The 19,659-nt window shown below is 36.7% G+C and overlaps 1 protein-coding gene across 1 annotated transcript in view; it reads left to right on the forward strand.

The window, feature by feature from the left end:
* Nucleotides 1-19,659, forward strand: part of PTPRQ (protein tyrosine phosphatase receptor type Q) — a 99,330-nt gene that overhangs the window by 38,221 nt on the left and 41,450 nt on the right. Inside the window, exons 23-26 of the mRNA XM_054279589.1 lie at nt 374-525; nt 1,656-1,797; nt 3,400-3,669; nt 13,269-13,601. Coding sequence (XP_054135564.1) covers nt 374-525; nt 1,656-1,797; nt 3,400-3,669; nt 13,269-13,601 — 897 coding nt within the window. The remainder of the gene's footprint in view (nt 1-373; nt 526-1,655; nt 1,798-3,399; nt 3,670-13,268; nt 13,602-19,659) is intronic.

Below are 19,659 nucleotides of genomic sequence, written 5' to 3' on the forward strand. Positions count from 1 at the left end.
GGTAAATTACACATCTTTTAAATGTATGATGAGTTGTGGTCCATATATTGTCAGAGGAAGTAAAGTGTATTGCATTCCTGTTATATATGTAATGTGACTTCTGAGAAATGTCTTAGTTCTGACAGCAGGGATGTTTAAGTGATTAATAGATTTGTTAGATCTCCAAGAAGATCCCTTGCTGACTAAACATGTATTCTGGATTAATTGAATTTGTTTCATGTCAAAGAGGAAGAAAAAAGATTGAAATAGAAATGAAGTACTGTTAGCTTGAGTTCAGATACAAATGTTAACAAAAGTGCCTATGTTCTCCTGCATGTACTGTTTTGCCTGGAGTATTTGTCATTTGGTACTCAATAGAATTTCTCTTTTGCAGTGCCATTAGCTCCACCCCAGAATTTGACCATTATCAACTACACCGCAGATTCTGTGTGGCTAAAATGGGATCCAAGTCCTCAGTCAAATGGTGTTATTATGAGATATAATTTTAAGATTTATCAAAACAACACTGAAAAACTGGGTTTTTGGGTATGTTTATAATTAAGAGTGTATAATCTTTTAAAGTATTTTTTCATGCTTTAGGAAAAAAAGATATGGCAAATATTTTAAATGTCTCTTATGCTCCTAGAATTTTGAAGTGCCTATAAATTCCTATTTGCTAAGACAGTTTATTTTCCTTCCCACTGTACCTGTAATTCAATTGTTCAAATTAAACAGGAAAAATAGTTTGGTTTTAACGTGCTTTGGGCTTCTAATGTTTCACTGACAGTGAGGTTTATTACTCCTACTTGGTCCTTTAGTGTAAGCTTGATGTTAGAAAATGACAGAAGTTAATTGCTTTGCGGCTACCTTTGTTTAACTATTTAGTACCTATGGACTTTCAAGATTCAAAAATTTTTACTACCTTAAAAAATAGTAAAAAACTGTCAAGAGGTCTTCATTTAAAAAAATATCAAAGAATAAGAACTGAGTAAGTTGTAACTGAAGTAGATACTACATAAATGTTCAGGGCCAGGCTGGGTGAAGCTCTGAGTAACCCAGTCTTATGGAAGATTCCCTGCTCACAGTATGGGGGTTGGAACTGGATGGTCTTTAAAGGCACCCTCCAACCCAAACCATTCTATGAATCTATAATTTTATGATACGCAAAATTTTAAAAAGGCTTAAATCTGATTGCTTGGGTGGCCTCAAGGAATGTTCCATGAACTGCAAAGGCAGCAAGCTGAGGTCAGGACTGCATCTCAAGCTTGGAAACTATATAGTGAGCCCTGTTCATCTGAGATACTTGTAAAAGCTGCAGGAAAAGACAATGCTCCAGTGAAGTCTGCTGTTATTCCCCATTGTGGGAGGAAGTTTCTTCCATAATGCCTGAAGGCCACTATGAGCATGTGAAAGAGAAACAGTGGATTCTACAGCCAGCTACTTTTGGGAACACATTCTTAGGGTAGTTTCATAGAAACCACCAAAGATCTGTAAGGAAGTAGAAGGTGAGAGGGGTTAATGTGAAGCTGGAGATAGTTTTCAGTATTTGAGAGCTACTCAGATTGGAAGACACAAAACTATGGCTGTAAATTTTCTGTTCATTTCAGTAGGTTCAAGGTGAAGGCTACAATGTTTCTAGAGATTAATTGTGTACTAATAATATTTCCTTCCTTAAGAACATTTCAGGTTCAAACCATGAGGCAAACATTGTTGGATTAGAACCATACAGCCCCTATTTTATCAGTGTCTCTGCGTTTACCAAGCTTGGGAATGGCAATCAGTTCAGTAATGCTGTCCACTTTACAACGATGGAATCAGGTTAGATATGACTTTTTATAAGCTGCAGTTCTGGCAGTTTTAAATACATTTCTATTTGTTTTCCTTGTATGATTGAACAAAAGTCTTCCTCTTCTCTCCAAAGAAAATATAACCTAACACTAACTCATTGTCTCTTGCCTGTGTAGCGCTGATTCACATTCCTATTGTAGACTAGGTTTGAAGTCTGATTTCGGAAGTGTAGAATTAAAAATGTCCTCATCTGAAATGAGAGGCTTACATGGCTACTATAAATCTTTTAATAGCAACACAGATAAAGGGAAGAAAATTAGATAGGTATCAGTCTTTGCAGATCAAAGCAATAATTCAGATCCCTGTGAAAATAACTGAAACATTAGCAGTATCAAATGCAGCTGGATAAAAGATTGGCAAATGAACTGGAAATTATATTAGACAAATAGAAATTTTTAAACTTCTTTTTTTTCTTTTTAGAATTTATTTTAGGAAGGAAGCTAGCCACTAAAATACATAATATTCACTAAAGAGAACCCGTGGGTTTGTGAAACTGGCCATTGTGCAAAACCAGTTTTGCACAACAAAACTCCTTTTCCAGGTCAGAGCAACCCCTAGGCTCTGTAAGAGCTGTCAGTGCCAGGGAACAAGCATGGGTTAGGGGACTCCCAGGGTCCTCTACACTGTTAGCAAAGGGAGGAGACCCCAAAATAAAAAGATCCCATATGATGACTACATGTCTGCTAGGATCATGCTTCCAGTGAAGACACTTTCCAGAACTAGTAGAGTTTCTGGGGAAGAGTTTTGCAGTTTATTGTACCAGAGTTACAACACCGTCAGAAATCTGGACCATCACTGAGGTGTTTCAGTTTGTCTGTTGGACTCGGGCAGCTGAAGGTGGTCCTCCTCAAAAGCCATGGTCATCCATCAGTTGTTTCATTTCATCACTGACATTCCATACTTGTGTTACTTTCTTTATTTCTCTTTAACCAGTTGTTCATAAATAATTGGTCTATTTTCAAAGTGATTGTAGTTTTTTCTACCTTCATTCATTTTTATGAGCATTTAAAAAAATCTTTTGCTACAACCAGCAAATAGATGGGAAACAATAAATTGAAAGAATTGTTATGAAAGCTCTGAAATCTGCCCAGTGACTTCTGTACAGAGAAAAGTGTAGAAGGGCCTGAAAGAACTAAGTCTGACAGATATATAAGAAAACAAATAAGGAACTTCTACTGTTGATGCTGTTGCTATGTATATGGAGTAGGTACATAGAGTATGTATACTGTGTATTTATAGTACACTGTGTTTAAAAACACATGGGGGAAATATGAGCAAAAAGTTGTGTTGAGGAAACAAAACTGAAGCCCACAACTAGGAAGAAGCCAGATAGATGCCCTCTTCTCTCGCAAGTACTAACATGAGTCACATTCATAGTAGTTGGAAAGGAACCATCTAACAAGGACAAAGCCATAGTTTTGCTCTTTCAATGTGTTTTTTTATTAATGTCTGACACTGCAGTGTTTGACTCTTGCTATGAACACCGTGTCTGCTTCTCTAATGATACTGCTGTGTGATTACAGTTTTAGTTGCATGTGCATGTTAATCTTTGGTGCCTGTGTGTCCTTTAAGTGCCAGATGCTGTACAGAACATTCGCTGTATCGCCACGAGTTGGCAATCGATCCTAGTGCAGTGGGACCCTCCTGCTTCTGCCAACGGCATAATTACACATTACATCATAGCAGTCGAAGGAAATTCTATAAATTTTTCATCTTCTGGTACACTGCATACTTTCAGAAATCTGCTTTCCAACGTTACTTATCAAATTAAAATAAAAGCTGCAACATCTGCTGGTGAGGGTGAAGAGCAGATATGCAATGCCAGTACACTTCCAGAGAAAGGTAAATAATTATTCAAGTAATTTTTTTGTTTAATTTAAATGATGACTATGAAACAAGCAGGCATGGAAAAACTGCTTCAATACAGGCAGTTAAATCATTCTGTTGTTTAAATTTCTTGCTAATAAGGAATGAAGAGAAACAGGGCTTCTTCTTTGTCCTGTTATAGAACACACCTAGGGATGAGAATAAATTGCCATTTTAAAAGCACAGTGCGAACATCTTTTTCTATGTGAGTTTGAATAGTTACTTTGTTCATTTAGATTGCTGTATAATATCTGCTTTGTTCCTAGAGTATTTATCATATTTGAGACTCTGTGTCTGAAAAAGTTTTTGGGAGTGAAATTTTTGTTGTTTTGCTTTTGATAACTGGCAGTGGCATGAATTCAATGGCAATAAAGCTGTTCAGAATTCAGGAAATTGAGAAGAATTTAGCCTCTACAAGCAAACTTTGTAATAACTTTTCATGGGTAGGATTTTTTAAAGGAAGAACTAAAATTGTGACCTAAATCCAAAGAAAAATATAGACAGGTTTTCTGGCATTGAAATGAAAAATTGTTACCCAAAGTCTGTCTTCCTTTTTCTCTCCACACACACACTTCACACTTCACCTAATCTTGGCAGTGCTTTCACTTGACATGTGGAACATGGAGATGATATTCTATGCAAAATAGAATTAGTTCCATGTGAATAGCTGTGTACCTATCTTCTAAACTGAAAGTGGAGAGGAGCTCAAATCTGAATCCAGGAAGCACAGGCCTGTTTCAGTCCTCCAGTCAGGGATAATTGTTACTCTTGAGACTATTTCTTGGGATTTTTTTCTTCTTTTGTGATAGTTAAATATAAAAATAAAAAACATTATGTTAAGCGAGAAACATCCAGATAAGATTTCATGTTTCTTCTAAATTACAGGATAAATAATTGCATTTAGCTCTTTTTTTGTGTTATCTTAAGTGAGATCAATTTATGCAATGGAGTTGAGGAGGTCTCTATTTCAGAAAAGCTGAGTAATTAGAAAACACAGGGGTGGGATGGAGGAGTGCTACTGTACCCCAGAGGCTTAGAAACCAAACCTAGCTTTTGTAATACTTTATTACTAAGTTTTTGAATAACTTTAAAGATGAGTTGCAGCACTTGTATATACTTCAACAGAAAGACTGAATTTTCTCAGATCTGTCAAATAAAATAAACACAAGACTCTGTGTCAGGAGCAGGGTTTTGGTTCAGAACGACAAATGAAGGGAAGCAGCTCGGCTGTGCAGACTTGAGTCAGACATTGCACTTGGGGGAGCTCAGACTTACCCTTACTCTTAGATTCCCTGTTGCTAGCTTCCTGAGTGGCATGCACCTCCACTGGATCCCTCCTGTGGATCCCTCCACAAAGCCTTGGTCTCCCATTATGAGCTTTGATTTCCAAATTTCTTAAAATTAGACTTGTGGATGTGCATGTCTGAATTAATCTAGACCTCGTCTGTGTTGTCAGCTGAACTACTGCTGCTTTGGTTCCAGATCAAATGGATGAGCTCCAAATGAAGACAAGCCCCTTGCTGGCATATTTTGGCCGGCATTGTGAAAATAGCCAGGGTTGTACTTTGATGACTGCCCCTCCTCATGATACAGTCTATCCCACTAAAGCCTGGCCACATCTGTTATTTGAACTATGATGTGGCACATTCATACACATTTCTGATGAAAATTTTCTGCCTAAATTGGCTTCCTTGTCAACAGTTCCCCTACAAATGCTGCCAGTTTGTGATCCCTGATAGTCCCCTTCTGTCCAGAGCCTTGGCAATTTGAGACTTATGCCTGGTTCATCTGTCCTCTGGTTTGCTCAGAAACTTCTGTTCATCAGCAGGGCTCAAAATCCAATTTTGAAAAGGCAAAGGCATTGTTTAAGTATTAGACATGAGCATACTCTTACTCAACGTTTTACGGTGTTGGCTAGAAATAATGTAGTGAGCTGAGCTGCTGTGCTCAATGTTAGATACGTGTTCCTGCATTTCTGGACATTTCACAAATGCAGTCAGAACACTCAAAGCTTTCTTTTACACCGTGGCTGCTGAGGAGCCAACTCTCAGAGCCAGAGCAAGACTGAACCTGGGCATGGAGTCCAGACTTGGAGATAGCTGCCTAGGAGGGATGTTACTCTGTGGTAACAGAGGAGAACAGGAGACTTCCTTGGATCTTGGAGGATGGGGGAAAGGCTTCTAGTGGTGTTAAAGAAGCCTGACACCTGAGAAAGTTAATTGTTGGGATTTCTGAGAAATTTGGGAGTGGATATTAATTAGTCTTTGAGGAAAGACTGAGAAAGCTATGGATTAAGACTGGTAGTGTCCTGTGGTCCATGTTATAAGGAGTTGTGCTAGCAAGGAGAAAAAAACCCCACTTTATTACACTCTTTATTTTGTAGCATTTGTTTCATGTGTCTTATCACTAGGAGCTTTCCTAAGTGAAGGATTTATACTACAACACATGTGCTTTTTGCCACAAGCTCTGCACTGACCCTTTCTTGCTTCGTTGTTGCTTAGTCATATTTACAGCAAACTAGTTATTATTAGGACATTTCCTTAGCTGTGTGTTTGAATGAATTGTTTTGTAGTGACTGGATACTAGGAATTGGAGATTCATGGATGGGAATGGAAACAGTTTTATAGCTGTTGTCAGCTTCTTATTTATGGTGGTCTAAGATTAGTCACAGAATATGTAGCCAGCACTGAGTCACTGACAATGCATTTATTTCTGACATAAAGTGAAATCGAATTTGGCTCAGTGTCTCACTGCAGAGCATTTGACCTTTAAATTCTTGGCAAGATTGTTTGCCTTTTTTGAGGTAAATTTGTTCATATCTGGGTACAATTGAACATCAATCATGAAACTTAAATTTATGAGAAGATTAGTAGTGTTTTTTGTCTAATCTAGCTCCATTGTCATGGTAAACCACCTTTGCTAGGTTGCAGTATGTTATAAAAGCTGTCAGCTTTGTAGTGGTAGTGTTAGTTTGTGATTAAATACATTATAAGGGATATGAAAGATAATATACTATACATACACATGCATAAATGAGTTAGGATTTTATGACTGAATATATATCCTTGGATTATTTTCAAGATAATGCACTTACTAAAATGAAATTTCATTAAGGGTAAAAGAATTTTTAGCAGCAAGAGACAGCCATTAAACAGTAGGAAACTTCTCCAAAAGGCACACTAAAGCTGTGAATATTCAGTTAACTCACAAATCTGGGACAATTGTAACAGTCATTCAGTTTACAATAAAAATAGAACAATTAAAAAACCACTTGAGGTATGCAAAGCTTGAATAATAAAAAGAAAACTGCTTCTGCTGTAAAGTTTTTCATTTAGATTTTGCTTTATAGACTTTTCACTGTTTTCTGAGAATATTAATCCTATTGATTGCAGTACTAAGACACAGAGAGTAATTTCCCCACTTCTCCCCCTTACTGCTAGTCATACCTGATATTACACCTGAACACAGTCTAAGAAGAGGTTGAGGCCCCCACTGTACTCTGGTGACAGTCCTTACCATTTGTTTTCTGCTAAACAGAGATGCATTCATGATGACTTGCATTTAAAAGAAATATGGCTAGAAATTTGCCCAAGAAGCACTTTTTCATTTAAACTGGGCTTCATTTTCCAGGCCATTAACTTGTAGCTTTACACAGAAGTATGCCTTCTAAATAAAGAAGAGCAGTGCCTAAAGGAATTGGTGATGGCAAAATTTCTCAGGTCTTTTGGTGTGGGAGTGGCAAATTAGCATCATCTTTTGTTATATGTGCACAAAATGTCTTTACACTCTGCACTCGAAAGGTTCTGGATTTGTATCTCCAGTATGCAGGTTCCCACTGGGAAATGTGGGCTTTTTTAATCTTTATGCTTTTGAGAAGCACAAAGCATAGCAAGAGCTTAAAGCCTTCTTCACATCCAAGGAAATGCTGTTTCCTTCACCATAAATCCTTTTCTCAGGATTTGGCAGTTCATGACAGCTCTGAACCGGAGTTACATGATTTTCCTCATTATGTAGTGAAGAAAATGACAGATGACCATGATGCACTGGAAGAATATTTAAACCCATGCCCTCAAGGGGTTCTTAGGGCTGCAAGTAGGATGTGCAGTGCAGATGATTTGCCCTGGTAATCCTGAGGGATCAGCCTGCTGAAGAGCCTCTGTATTGGAAATGGCAGAGCTTCAGTGTCCCCTGTCACTAAGGCAGAAAAGGGTGGTGTGTTTCACGTGTTCAACCCCTGCTGCAAGTTCACATTTTGAAATTGTATTAAAGTAAAATCATCCAAAAATTTCAGAGTGAATTCTTTGAAACATTTCTTTCCAAGATGGCTAATTTTTTTCCCAGATGTAATTTTCTTTATGTAATTTGGACTTTACATCTTATGATTAGTTGTCTGGTCCAAATTTAAGTTGATGGCTTTGAGGCTGATGGGAAATCTTCACTAGAAAAATGCAGTATCACTTGGTTGCTGCCAATGAAATTGTACTGGTGTGATTTTTATAAGAAGGTTGATAAATTAGATTATTCATATAGCATAGGATAAAGGAATTTCTGTACTTTTTGTAGGGACTAGGTCAACTCTGCATTACTATATAAGAAATGGTGGCATATATGTACAAAACTGACATGTATACCATCTACAGGTCAAATACAAATGTTTACTGAATAGCAGACAATGTTTTAGTTTAATGGAAAGCTGAACATTTAAGACTTGAGTACAGGTAGATTTTCATTACTCTTTTTAGCTTAAAGTAGTGCATTTCTCTCTAGATTTGCATGATTTTATTTTTCAGTACTTAGATCCCACAGTTGGACACTGAGTTTTCTAATGTGCTAAGCACAGAGAAACGTGGTCCATAGAGGCTCTTTTAAGACGTGCTCTCAACTGTGCAATTTCCTTTAAAGCATGTCTGATAATGTCAGTCCCAAGTCATGGGAAAAATATTCTACAGTTTTTTACATTTTTATGTTAGCAAAATAATTTGAGTCCTATTCATGATGTACTTATTCATACTGAGCAGGACTTTGTATCATGATGACTCCTCCTGAAGTAAGCATTCTGTACTAAATTAGTATTTAGTATGATCAGGGTTATCAGCTTAACCCATGGAACTCATTTGTGTCACTAAGCTTTCAAAATGTAATAGAGATAGTCAGTAAGAATATTTCTTTTCAGTTATTTCTATATTCTGAAGACTTTTTTTGCTGTTTGCCCACTACTGTCGGTTCTACTTTGTTCTTCACTTTCCTCCTATTGATGCTCTTAATACCAACAGACTTCTAGGCTGCCGCAGTCCTTTTAATCCAAACTCCAGCTACCAGCAGCTGTTCTGTAGGCAGGCTTTTTTTTATTAACTTTGTTAGGAACTATGCCATATCATATTACTGTCTTCTGTTCATGGCCTGTGCAGCTGTAGTTGTTGCTTTCTACAAAAGTCTCCACAGAACGCCATAATCTCTCTTTTCTCAGTAGATTTGTGTTCGTGTCCTTTGCTGCCCTCAGGTTATCTTTGCATTGTGAATAAGGTGTTTTCTACCACGTGTTTTTTGTTAGTTTAAACCAGTTCTGCTGGCCAATTTTAACTTGATACGAGTCTTTCCACTGTGCTAGTGCTTTTTCTACCAAGAATTTCCTTATATTTATGTTATCAAATAAAAACTTACTCCAGAGCAGTCCACCAGCTACAATTCTTCTACAATTAGAATTGTAGCCAGACAAGCATAGGGCTGAGATCTGCCAAACTAACTTCTATTTAGGTGTTTAACTTTCTGTCAACTTCAGTGAGAGTTCAGGCATGTAAATAGGTTTTAGGAACTTAATATCCCATGCGGATCTGATTTCAGTGACTTTGCATTGAAATTTAGGCATCATATGAACAATGGGAGATGAATCTGAAAATACCTCATTCCTCTTCCATTCCAGAAACTGAATTCACCAGCATTTCATGGTTAGCCTCTCTGCCAGCTCCCTGGCTGGCTTTCAAAAGCTGAATTAGAAGCTATTAAATGGAAAATTAGGTGGAGTACATTGCACCAAATGTTTCAGACTTAGAAAAACTCCCTACTCCCAGAGATAGTTGAATTATAGTAAACATAATACAATAGGGAAAGACTGTGAGATATGTGATGAGACTTGAGGGATCCTATGTATGATTCTTGGGAAATTTAAACTTGGAATTAGGACGAGAATTTCCACTAGCCAATCAGAAAACAGTCCTCAGCAATTAGTTTCTTACAATACCACAATCATAACCTTTCTCATGCCCTTTCTTTCTGTGCACCTTTCTGGAAATTTGGATTAATAATACAATTCCCATGAGGTACATATCAAATTGTCAGTGTATAAGAATCAATAATAAGTCTTTATACAGTTCCAATGTAACCTGAAATAATATTTGAAAAATATGCAGTTTCTGGCTTTCATAATTTTTAGTGTGAACAGTGATCACTTCATCATAGTTAAGTCATGTTTAGAAAATTTAGACAAGCTGCATGATTACTCTAGGAAGCATGGAATGGTTTGTTCAAATCAGTACCATCTGTGGAGAGAAAAAGTTGGGGGAATTTTAGTCATTCTTGAGGAATGGAAATCTGATTCTCCATGCTAGAGTAATTGTAATCCTCTTTGTATCTGTAACCCAATAGCATAGCAGTCTTGAAATTGTCTCTGAACGCAATCACCAAGTTCAAGAGACACTGTGCCACTGGGTGTCACTGCTCTTCACTGGGGCCCTAGGACCAAACGTCTTTGATCTGCTCCAGTTTCAGGTCACATCTTTTCATTTGTTCCAATGAGTGATTACATTTATGTTTGATTTGCCTAGGTAAGGAAGGAGACAAAGTTAGCTTGATTTTAAAGTGACTAACATTTAAGGCTCTGATTCCATTTTAAAGGTCTGTCTAGGGAATGAGAGAGAAAATTTTACTGTGAATTCTGCTGACTGACTCTTGATTTTTAGGTTAGAAATATTTTGTTTATATAGGTCTTCATAAACTGGAAAAAAGACAACAGAAAATAGTTATCCAAGCTTTTGTGTGAAAGAAGAAATGCTTGTCAGATTGTCTGCTATCAGGATACCTGCAAGTTTATCTTTTAAAAAAGTTGTTTTCATGTAGTGTTACTGGGATAATCCCAGGTGTTACCTTCAGCCTTCTGAAGATAATATGTATGGGCATCTTCAGCAGTCAGTTGGAAAAAGGGCAGATAGAAAGAGAAACATCATTTCTCCACCGTCCATTCTTCCCCCACTTTCAGTGAGTTTGTCTCTTTTCCAAATACAAGGAAGACTCATAGAGGCTGGATTTATTAGAATTTTGTTAGTCTACCAGAGAGCCCACAAATCAAAGCCACTACCATTTTGCCTCATACAATTTCTAGTTCTGTGAAAGCCAAGCGTCTTTTCCTTCTTTACTGCAAAATTGCTAACACTTGGTTATTTTTGATGTCATCATGCATGTTGAAAATAAGGGAACCGGGTACTCTCCTTAAGAAGGAAAGGCCTCCATGGTGTCTAGACCATGGGCATTGCTCTTCCTTTGTCTGTGACCAGCCTCTTTAACCTGCCTTATTTTAGGTGCAGAGACTGCAGCTGAGCCAGCCAGGGCTTAACCAGCTGCACATTTCAGCAAGTGAAAGTATATATTTCCACCTTCCTACTAACACCCAGCAACTAACCAGTTACTATCTGCTTTATGACAAACCCTAGTATCTGTATTGCTATGTAGCCCAATAGCAGTTTTCTATTCTATCCCACATTTTATCATTATCATATTTGAGTGTATAAGAAGTCAAATTTTTGCAGTATCTTAACAGCATACATTACAACAGAATAGAAGACTTATGGAAGAAAAATACAGGTATTTTCTACTAACCATGTAGTATTTCTCTGCCTTTTTTCCATAAAGTAGTAGTCAAACTAGGACATTTCTTGTAATTTACAAAAATAGCTAATACAGCTTATATAGTTTTTATATCAATATTGCAGTTATTTTTTGAAAGGGGGTAAATTAAGTATTACATCCCCAAATCTGAGCAAGCAAGAATGGTGCTGCACGTTTTGATATTTTTTCCTACTTTCTGCACTTATCTTCATGCTAATAGCAGCAGAGAAAAACAACTTTAATTTTGATAGCATGGAGTATAATGATGGAAGTTGTCTTTAGAAAAGATTTTTTTAATATAGTTTGGTTTTGTTCTGTGTCTGGTTAGTGTGTAGCAAGATGGGGGCCTATGGGGCTGTTGCATGTTGGGGTGCTTGGTACTTGTGCGTGACAGCTCAGTGGAAGAACAAGAGATGGCCCATGGTTCTCTGCCTACTCTCTCTCCTGCAGACTCCATCTGCTTTGGGTTCATTTGAAGGGATTTTAATTTCTCAACGTTTTCATCAACACATCTTTGTCTTATTCAGAATTTATATTTCTTGTTAAATATCCATATTTAGTGGAGAAGTTTTATCTTATTATATTGTGATAATTTTAATAAACAAATTGTTGCAGACAAAATCAAACATCAGATATTCCCCTAGGGCTGAAAGAAAAGAAAAAGGAGTGTTTTCTCTTCCCCAGTAACGTTGGTCTGGGATCCTTCTCCTCTTTATGTAAGCCTTGGGATTTCTTCAGTTTCAGTTTGAGGATGTATCATGTGTTTTTCTTTTACCAGTGATACCTCTTCCCCCAAAGACTCTAAAGCACTCTTTAAAGCTATGTGCACACAATGATTTCTGAGCTGATTTTTCTGCACAGTTTTTTGCCATAGAGAGTATTAGTATTATCTTACAGAGTCTTAGAGATAATATTAGCTTTCTCTATGACTATGTGATATAGCACAAAACCATATGTTCAACTGCTCTGTGAAATCTGGGAGCACGCTGCTGACTCAATATAGACAGGGTAAATGCGTGTACATGCATATGTATGTGCATAAATGCACTGCTTCTGTCTCATGGATCTGAATATAACTTCATACAAATAAGTGGAAGAAAAGTTTGTGGGAAGCTTATTTTATCTTTTATTCAGCTCTTTCTCTTAATGTTCTTGTAAAGCACTTCTATAATGCCAGAGAAACATATTGCATGTATTGATACTTTTCATTCAGAAGGTGAAACGGGAGATTTACAAAACTTACCTTGATGTGTTGTGTGAGGATTTCGTATATTAGCAAGAGAGAAGGAGATACATGAGTATTTCTAAATGAGGGCTGAAGAACCTCAGTTAGAACCCACAGTAAAACATGCTATGGGTTTTAGCATAGAAAAATAACTTTGTGTAATATTCCCTCCATTAGTTGAGACAGTGCCCCAAAAGTAGCAATAGAAATGTAACATCTCTCTAAACTGGTTCTACATCCCATGCCTGCAAGAATTTTTTTCTTTATTTAAAAAGCCATAGTTAACATATGCTACCTAAATATGTACACTGTGATTTATGCCATTGGAAGTATTGCTTCTTAAACATATTAATTTGAATCTTGATCTTTAGATATGCTTATTAAAATATGTTTTCAACAGTGGATAAAAGTCGTATAGTTGCAATCACTTTTCATTCAAATTAAGGTCTCTTACAAGTGTTTTAATCTATAGTTCCTAGTGCACCCAGAGATATAGTATTTTCCAATGTGCAATCAACAAGTGTGACCTTGCACTGGAGATCACCAAAATCTATCCTTGGCTACTTTCAAAACTACAAGATTACCACACAGCTACAATCCATCCACTGCAGTGACTGGGAGGCTATGGAATGTATTGAATATGAGATGCATCAGTATTTATATGAAAATGTCATGGATGACTGGATAGAAGACACAGTGTATGAACTGAAAAAATACAGATGGTACAGATTTGCTGTTGCTGCCAGTACAAATGCTGGTTATGGCAGTTCTTCACCTTGGATTTCAACTCAAACCCTTCCTGGCTGTAAGTACGGATATGTGATGTTCATTTAAATGACAAGAAATCTTGTTGAAGTTATTTCTTCATAGACCTACAATACTGGTGAAGTCAATAAGGATTTATAGCAACTCTTGACCTACTATATATATATATACATATGTGTATATAAAATATAAATTGTGTGGTAGGTATACATACCTAATACTGACTGATATTTCAATGTATTTTGTGTACTCTTTTATATTTACCGCTTATCCAACAGTATTTCAATCCTCAGCTGTACTACATGTGTAGACTTGGTAAGTCTGAATTTTTGCTGGTATGAGTTGATATGCCATTTTTCAGTACAATTTCACCTGTGGAGTGTGCCAATGAAAAAATTATTCTTTAAATTCTTTGACTAAAAGTCTGTTCATTAAGTTGTAAAACTTTCCTGAAATGCTGTTGTGTGCTTTTGGCAATGGAATTTAAGCAATAGTTTCTGAGGGATTAAGATTTCTTTCTAAAACCATATCCACCTACAGAGGTTACTAATCAGAGTAGCCATGAAACATGTACAGGATTGCCTTGACATATCTTAGAACTCTCATGCCTCTGCTGAGGACTTAAATTTCCAAGTAAGAGAAGAGGTAGTTGTCATAAATAAGTCAGCACAAAATATTGGAGAGAAGGGGACATGAAACATAAATTATTTAGGCGGTTGTCATGGGAATATACGATCTTCCCTACCAGTTTGCAGCTATCCTAGGACAGAGAATACCTGAGATCTGGCCTCTGTAGAACAACTGAGAATCACCAAGGATAGTCTGACTCAATCAGAGCTCTTTTAGTAATTTCCCCTTTCAAAATAATAATAATAATAATAATAATAATAATAATAATAATAATAATAATAATATAGCTACCAGGTGCTTAAAGAGCTGTGTACCAAGGACTACTCAGTGGTCCAGATATTTGCCTTGTCCCACTCAGGTTTTTATAATCATGTGATGTGTGGACACTGTGATAGTAAACATCATCACAACCTGATTTTTTATAAAGCTCAGAAGTAGTCCTTTGGATTGAGAAGTGCTGGAATTAGCTGCAGAGTCATTCTCATGTGCACTTACTTTCTTTGTCTGGCATCTCATGGGGAAGCTCTGCCTGTAAATCAGCGCAACATTTTGAATTAAGGGAAAGAAAAACCCAGCAAACCCAAACGGAGCAGAAAATAGATAACAGAAGTCCTCCACAACTTGAGCAACTCTTGAGCCATCAGCTCTGGGGAGATTTCTTACTATTAAAATGATAGAACTCAGCTGCTGATGCATGCAAATACTTAAAAAAAATTGTTGCGGAGTTAAAAAAATGTAAGGGATTTAAACTGGAAGGGGAAGCAGATAATGAAAACACATATAATTGCATACAGTTAGGATGCTTTTTATGATTTCCTCTTCAGAGAGTGATGATTTGGTTTAAGAGAGAGCTACTTTCCTATCCAGCCCCACTGAGAAGATGGTAGATCAAAGTATAACCATCTCAATAGACTGCATGAGCCCTTTCCATTCCAATTCAGTGCTATTCTCAGCAGCAGGTCCTCTGTGTGTTCTATTAGATGGTTTACAAGTGGTGGGGTAGAAAGTATAAAGCTTCCACCATTCTTCCAGCCCAGTGTCTGGGGCTGCTGGCCTGTATCTGTGGTGATGGAAGTAGGCAGCAATGAATTTCCTGGGAGTTAGGCTGGTGACACATCAGGAGATAAGCTGCCTATAAAACACACTGCTGTGGAGTCAAGGCAGCATGGCACTATTCCAAACGTCATGTCTGGGCACTGGTCTTTTTCTGGGGTAATGGCAATCAGCTGAGGAGGAAAATGAAGACAAAGGTGACATGACACATCTGGGTAGGCAGCTGGCAGCTCTGTCGTGCTTCAGCAGTGCTAGGAGCCTCCATGAGCACTGGCTGATCTTTAGCAAGGGCAGGTTTCTAGGTACCCCATACTTCTCAAAGCCTAGTTTTTAGAATTGCTGTTAAAAACCCCCTCAGTTCTGCTCTTTCTTTTGCAAAGGCTACAGCCTATAGCAGGAAAGAGCAATTCAGAATGCACCAAGCAGAATCAGCACTCTGGGCAGCCTTGTAACAGAAAACAGGTGTTGATCTCCCTCTTCTTTCCCTCATGAACAGGGCCAAGCATCCTCTGGATTAGCCTGCTGATACACAGCCAATGTACTTGGTCTGTTAGGGCTTAAGAGTGCTTAGCTGCTATGTAAAATACCCTGAGTACTTAGCCCATAAAATCAATGGGAGTTGTGTTTGCAAATTTGAGGGCAGAAGTTAGGCACTGTTTCACTTGGTTTTCAAGAAGTGCCTCTGTAAGACATTGTTCTACCAAAGGTAAAGTTACTTTTGTTGTGAAATAATAGTTAAAGGATTTTTTCTTCATAATTCATTGAGTTCTCAGAAATTTGTGTTTCTCTCAAGCCTAAAGAAAATATCCACCTATCATATTCAGAAGGTTATTTATAATCATATTCAAGAGGAGCATATAAGGTGAAAACTGTTAGACTCATTTCCCAGAATATAAAGAGAAGAAACCTCAAGAGCAGCAGAAATTACATAAAATAATTCCTAAATGTTTTTTATGAGTTCTGAGGATTTGATTGTTGTGCTAAAGCAGAAATACCTAATAATTCTGACTATCCAGGGTGTAAGGTGAGGATCTTAGCTGTTTTTTTCAGTTGTTCATTATGAAGAATAATGTAAGGCTATAGGAATTAGTTTCAAGATTCTCTAACTTATTTGCAAGTCTCAAACAAAAAGTAATGTCAGTGTTCTGTATTGAGAGTGGTTATAGAGGTACTCTGTGAAAATACTATGGATTGTTCATGCAGCCCAGTTCTCACATCACACAGAAAAACTATACAGCCTTCCATCCTGCAGATTAATCTCACAGGAATTGTCTTACTGTCTCATAAAGTAGTGTGATGGCACCATTATTACTTAGCTGATTGATTGCCCAAGAGCCAAATCTATTCTACAAGATTAAATATTTCCATCATAACTTAGATTTATATAGTTACCAGCACAGAAGATCACAGCATTGTATCACAGTAAGGGAAAGGGCAAGAAATGTTTTCCATAGCTATGGAAACTTTGTTCCCTCACCCCTACACTTACCCCAAGTTTCACTATTACATTTATGAGGAGAACAAGATTGGCTGAACTTAGGTTTTCTGAGAGAAAAGTAATCGTGGAGGGTGCTAGTGGAAAATGAATGACAGTGAGATCACTGACCTCATTTTGGATCTCATACAGTTACACAATGCAATGCTTTTTGGTAAACTGCCAAGTCCCCTAATGCCAGGATACACTGAGGTACAAAGGAAAATCCCAGATGTTTGAATGTCCCATCAAGGCCAGGACATACAAGCATGGGGCAGAGGGTTATGCTTTTCTTTTCAGCGCCTTCTTTTCCAATCCCTGCTGATACCCAGTTGCTTGGTACTATTAAAGAAATGTTTCTGTGTGATGAAAAGTAATGAGATTTCACATCTTGTTATGTGTTCCTTCTTCTGGAAAGCTTTGCCTGGGAGAATGTGTTTCTTTTTGTTACATTTCCTCAAAAGTAAACATTTGAAAATAATTATGGGCTAATATAAAATATAACTGCTCAAAACTACATAAAAATAACCTAGATGATTAAAAATTAAATAACTGAAGCACACACTTTATTTTTGCTGGAGAAAGGAAAAAAGGACCTGATCCTAATCAAACTGGCAAGCATGAATTTCTGTTATAAAACTGGAGTATTCAGTCTTATTTTTGAAGATTATGCTAAATGATGGGCTATCCAGACTTATCTTCAAACTAACACACTTAACTGCTGCCTTAGCATCAGGACACAGATGGATGGGAAAGATGACCCTGACCTCCATAAGACCCACATTCCTGTGCAAGGATAGAAGCATGATAATCAGGAAATGATGGTTATTAGTTACAGAAAATGCATTATTGTGAAAACCAGGAGAAAAGTGCTTATGAGAGGAAGTGATTGGATTATGGGGGAATGAGAGAATAAGACTAGGTCATTTCTCCAGAGTAAATTGCTGTGATTTATAAGAGAAAGGGGGTAGTGATATCATGGCTTCATACTGACCAGATTCATTTCACAAACAAACCTAAATCAGAATGCGGCAGTCATCCACTGAATCAAACACAGATTAAAAAAAGATGTTTTTTGTAAGACATAATACATGTCAGACACCTTTCATTTTCTGGTTTTCTCCCCAGTTATACATGTAGTTTCAGAAAATATTTCTACATTTCAGTATGATTTGGTTAATGTCTGATATCTTACTTTGCATAATGAAAATAAACCATGTATTAATATTTAGACAAGTAACTTAAATACAGCATACTCATTCAGAATTTTCTTGCAAATATCTACAAATACATCAAATATAAACTGCATATGGAAATTAACCATATAAGTAACTGCAGACTGTATAATTTGTAGATGAGATTATTTCACACCATCTAATGCATAACTGCAGAGTCCATTAGTTCTATAAAAAACAATGGAAAATGGTCTTTGGAAAATTGGTTTGTATGAAAACTAAGGCCCAAGAAGCTATATATATATGTGTATATATATATATATATATATATATATATAGTTTTATACTGTTTTTCAGAAATTTCCTTTTGCAATAAAGCTGATAAATATCATTGCCATAGTTACTAGAAGCATTGTTTACACTGAAAGGCTGTTTGGTAACAAGCCTGACATGCATTACCTGAAAAATAGAATTTTTGCTTATTCTAATTTTCAGGGACAACGCTTTCCTTTGTATTTTGTTTTAATTTTTGTAGCTCTCCACTTGACAGCCAGCCTGCTCTGAGCACTCTCCTCTTTTGCCACCCCCCATGTGCACTCACAGTTCATTCAGTTACACTCCATTCATTTGTTCCATGCTCTTCAGTATTTTTGGGGACTGCTTCCAATGGTTGAATTTGATCCTGCCTATAAAGTCTTGTATATTCCTGCTAATCCCAGCACGGGAATCTAATTCCTGTATCCAACATCCCAAATTCATTTTAGTACCTTACCTAATCCCAAATATTTCTCTTTTATTCTGCAACGATGGTGCCAAATTTTCACCTTCATAGTGCAAAATTTTATTATTTTCCTCATTAATCTTTCACACATAACTGCAACAGCTACATACTTCTTTCCATGTTCTTTTCTTTTTCCTACCCTGTTCTTCCTGAAGAACTAAGTAGCTTCTTACATCCTCCAATTTTTTTTCCTCATTTAGCCCTCTTACCTAATGATTAAATAGTGGAAAACTACATATTTATGTGTTAATCTTGTTTGAGAAAAGAGGCTGCATCTTCTGATTAGCATAGCTTTGATCACTTTAGTAATTTTTTATAATATACTGTTGACTGATATGGATATTTTTGTGGTAGATTGAAAAGAAGGCACAATGAAGTTAAGTTGTGGAAACATGCACAAATACCTTTTTGTTTTTTACCAGGCTGCTCAGTGATACTTTCCACAGTTGTCTTTTTTTTGTTGTGCATCCAAAAGCAAGGCACCCTGGAGCCAAGTTCTGTGATTATCTACAAATCTGTTGTCATTCTATTCCAAATTTAATTTCCCTGAAATTTAAATGGTTTTTATGAAAAAATAATACAATTTGCTGAGAATTGCTGAGTTGTTATTATGATTTCATAAATTTCGTGTTCATGAATAAGAAATAACTAGGTTAATTCACATATCACCTCAACAAATGGAAATTTTAGGGAAATCTCATTTCTTAATGTGAGCATTCTTGCCCACTTGCAATTCTTACCACTTCTTTTGTTTGGGTTTTCTGTATTTTCTCAGTATGCTAAGAACAAATTGAAAGGAAATGCAGAAAATTATTTCTACTTCTACTTTCTGATACTACTGGAAATTTTTTCTAGCATTCAGAATTTGATGTCTTTTCACAATTTCTTGTTCTTGGAATGATTCATTTGACATAAACAAATATATTATACTTGACTATTTCTATAAATATTTGCATATATTATGCTTGTGTCATGTGAAATACCT

This window comes from Melozone crissalis, unplaced genomic scaffold, assembly GCF_028551555.1.
Source record: "Melozone crissalis strain CALT ecotype California unplaced genomic scaffold, PUWL_Pcris_2 ptg000004l_1, whole genome shotgun sequence".
NCBI classification, from domain to species: Eukaryota; Metazoa; Chordata; class Aves; order Passeriformes; family Passerellidae; genus Melozone; species Melozone crissalis.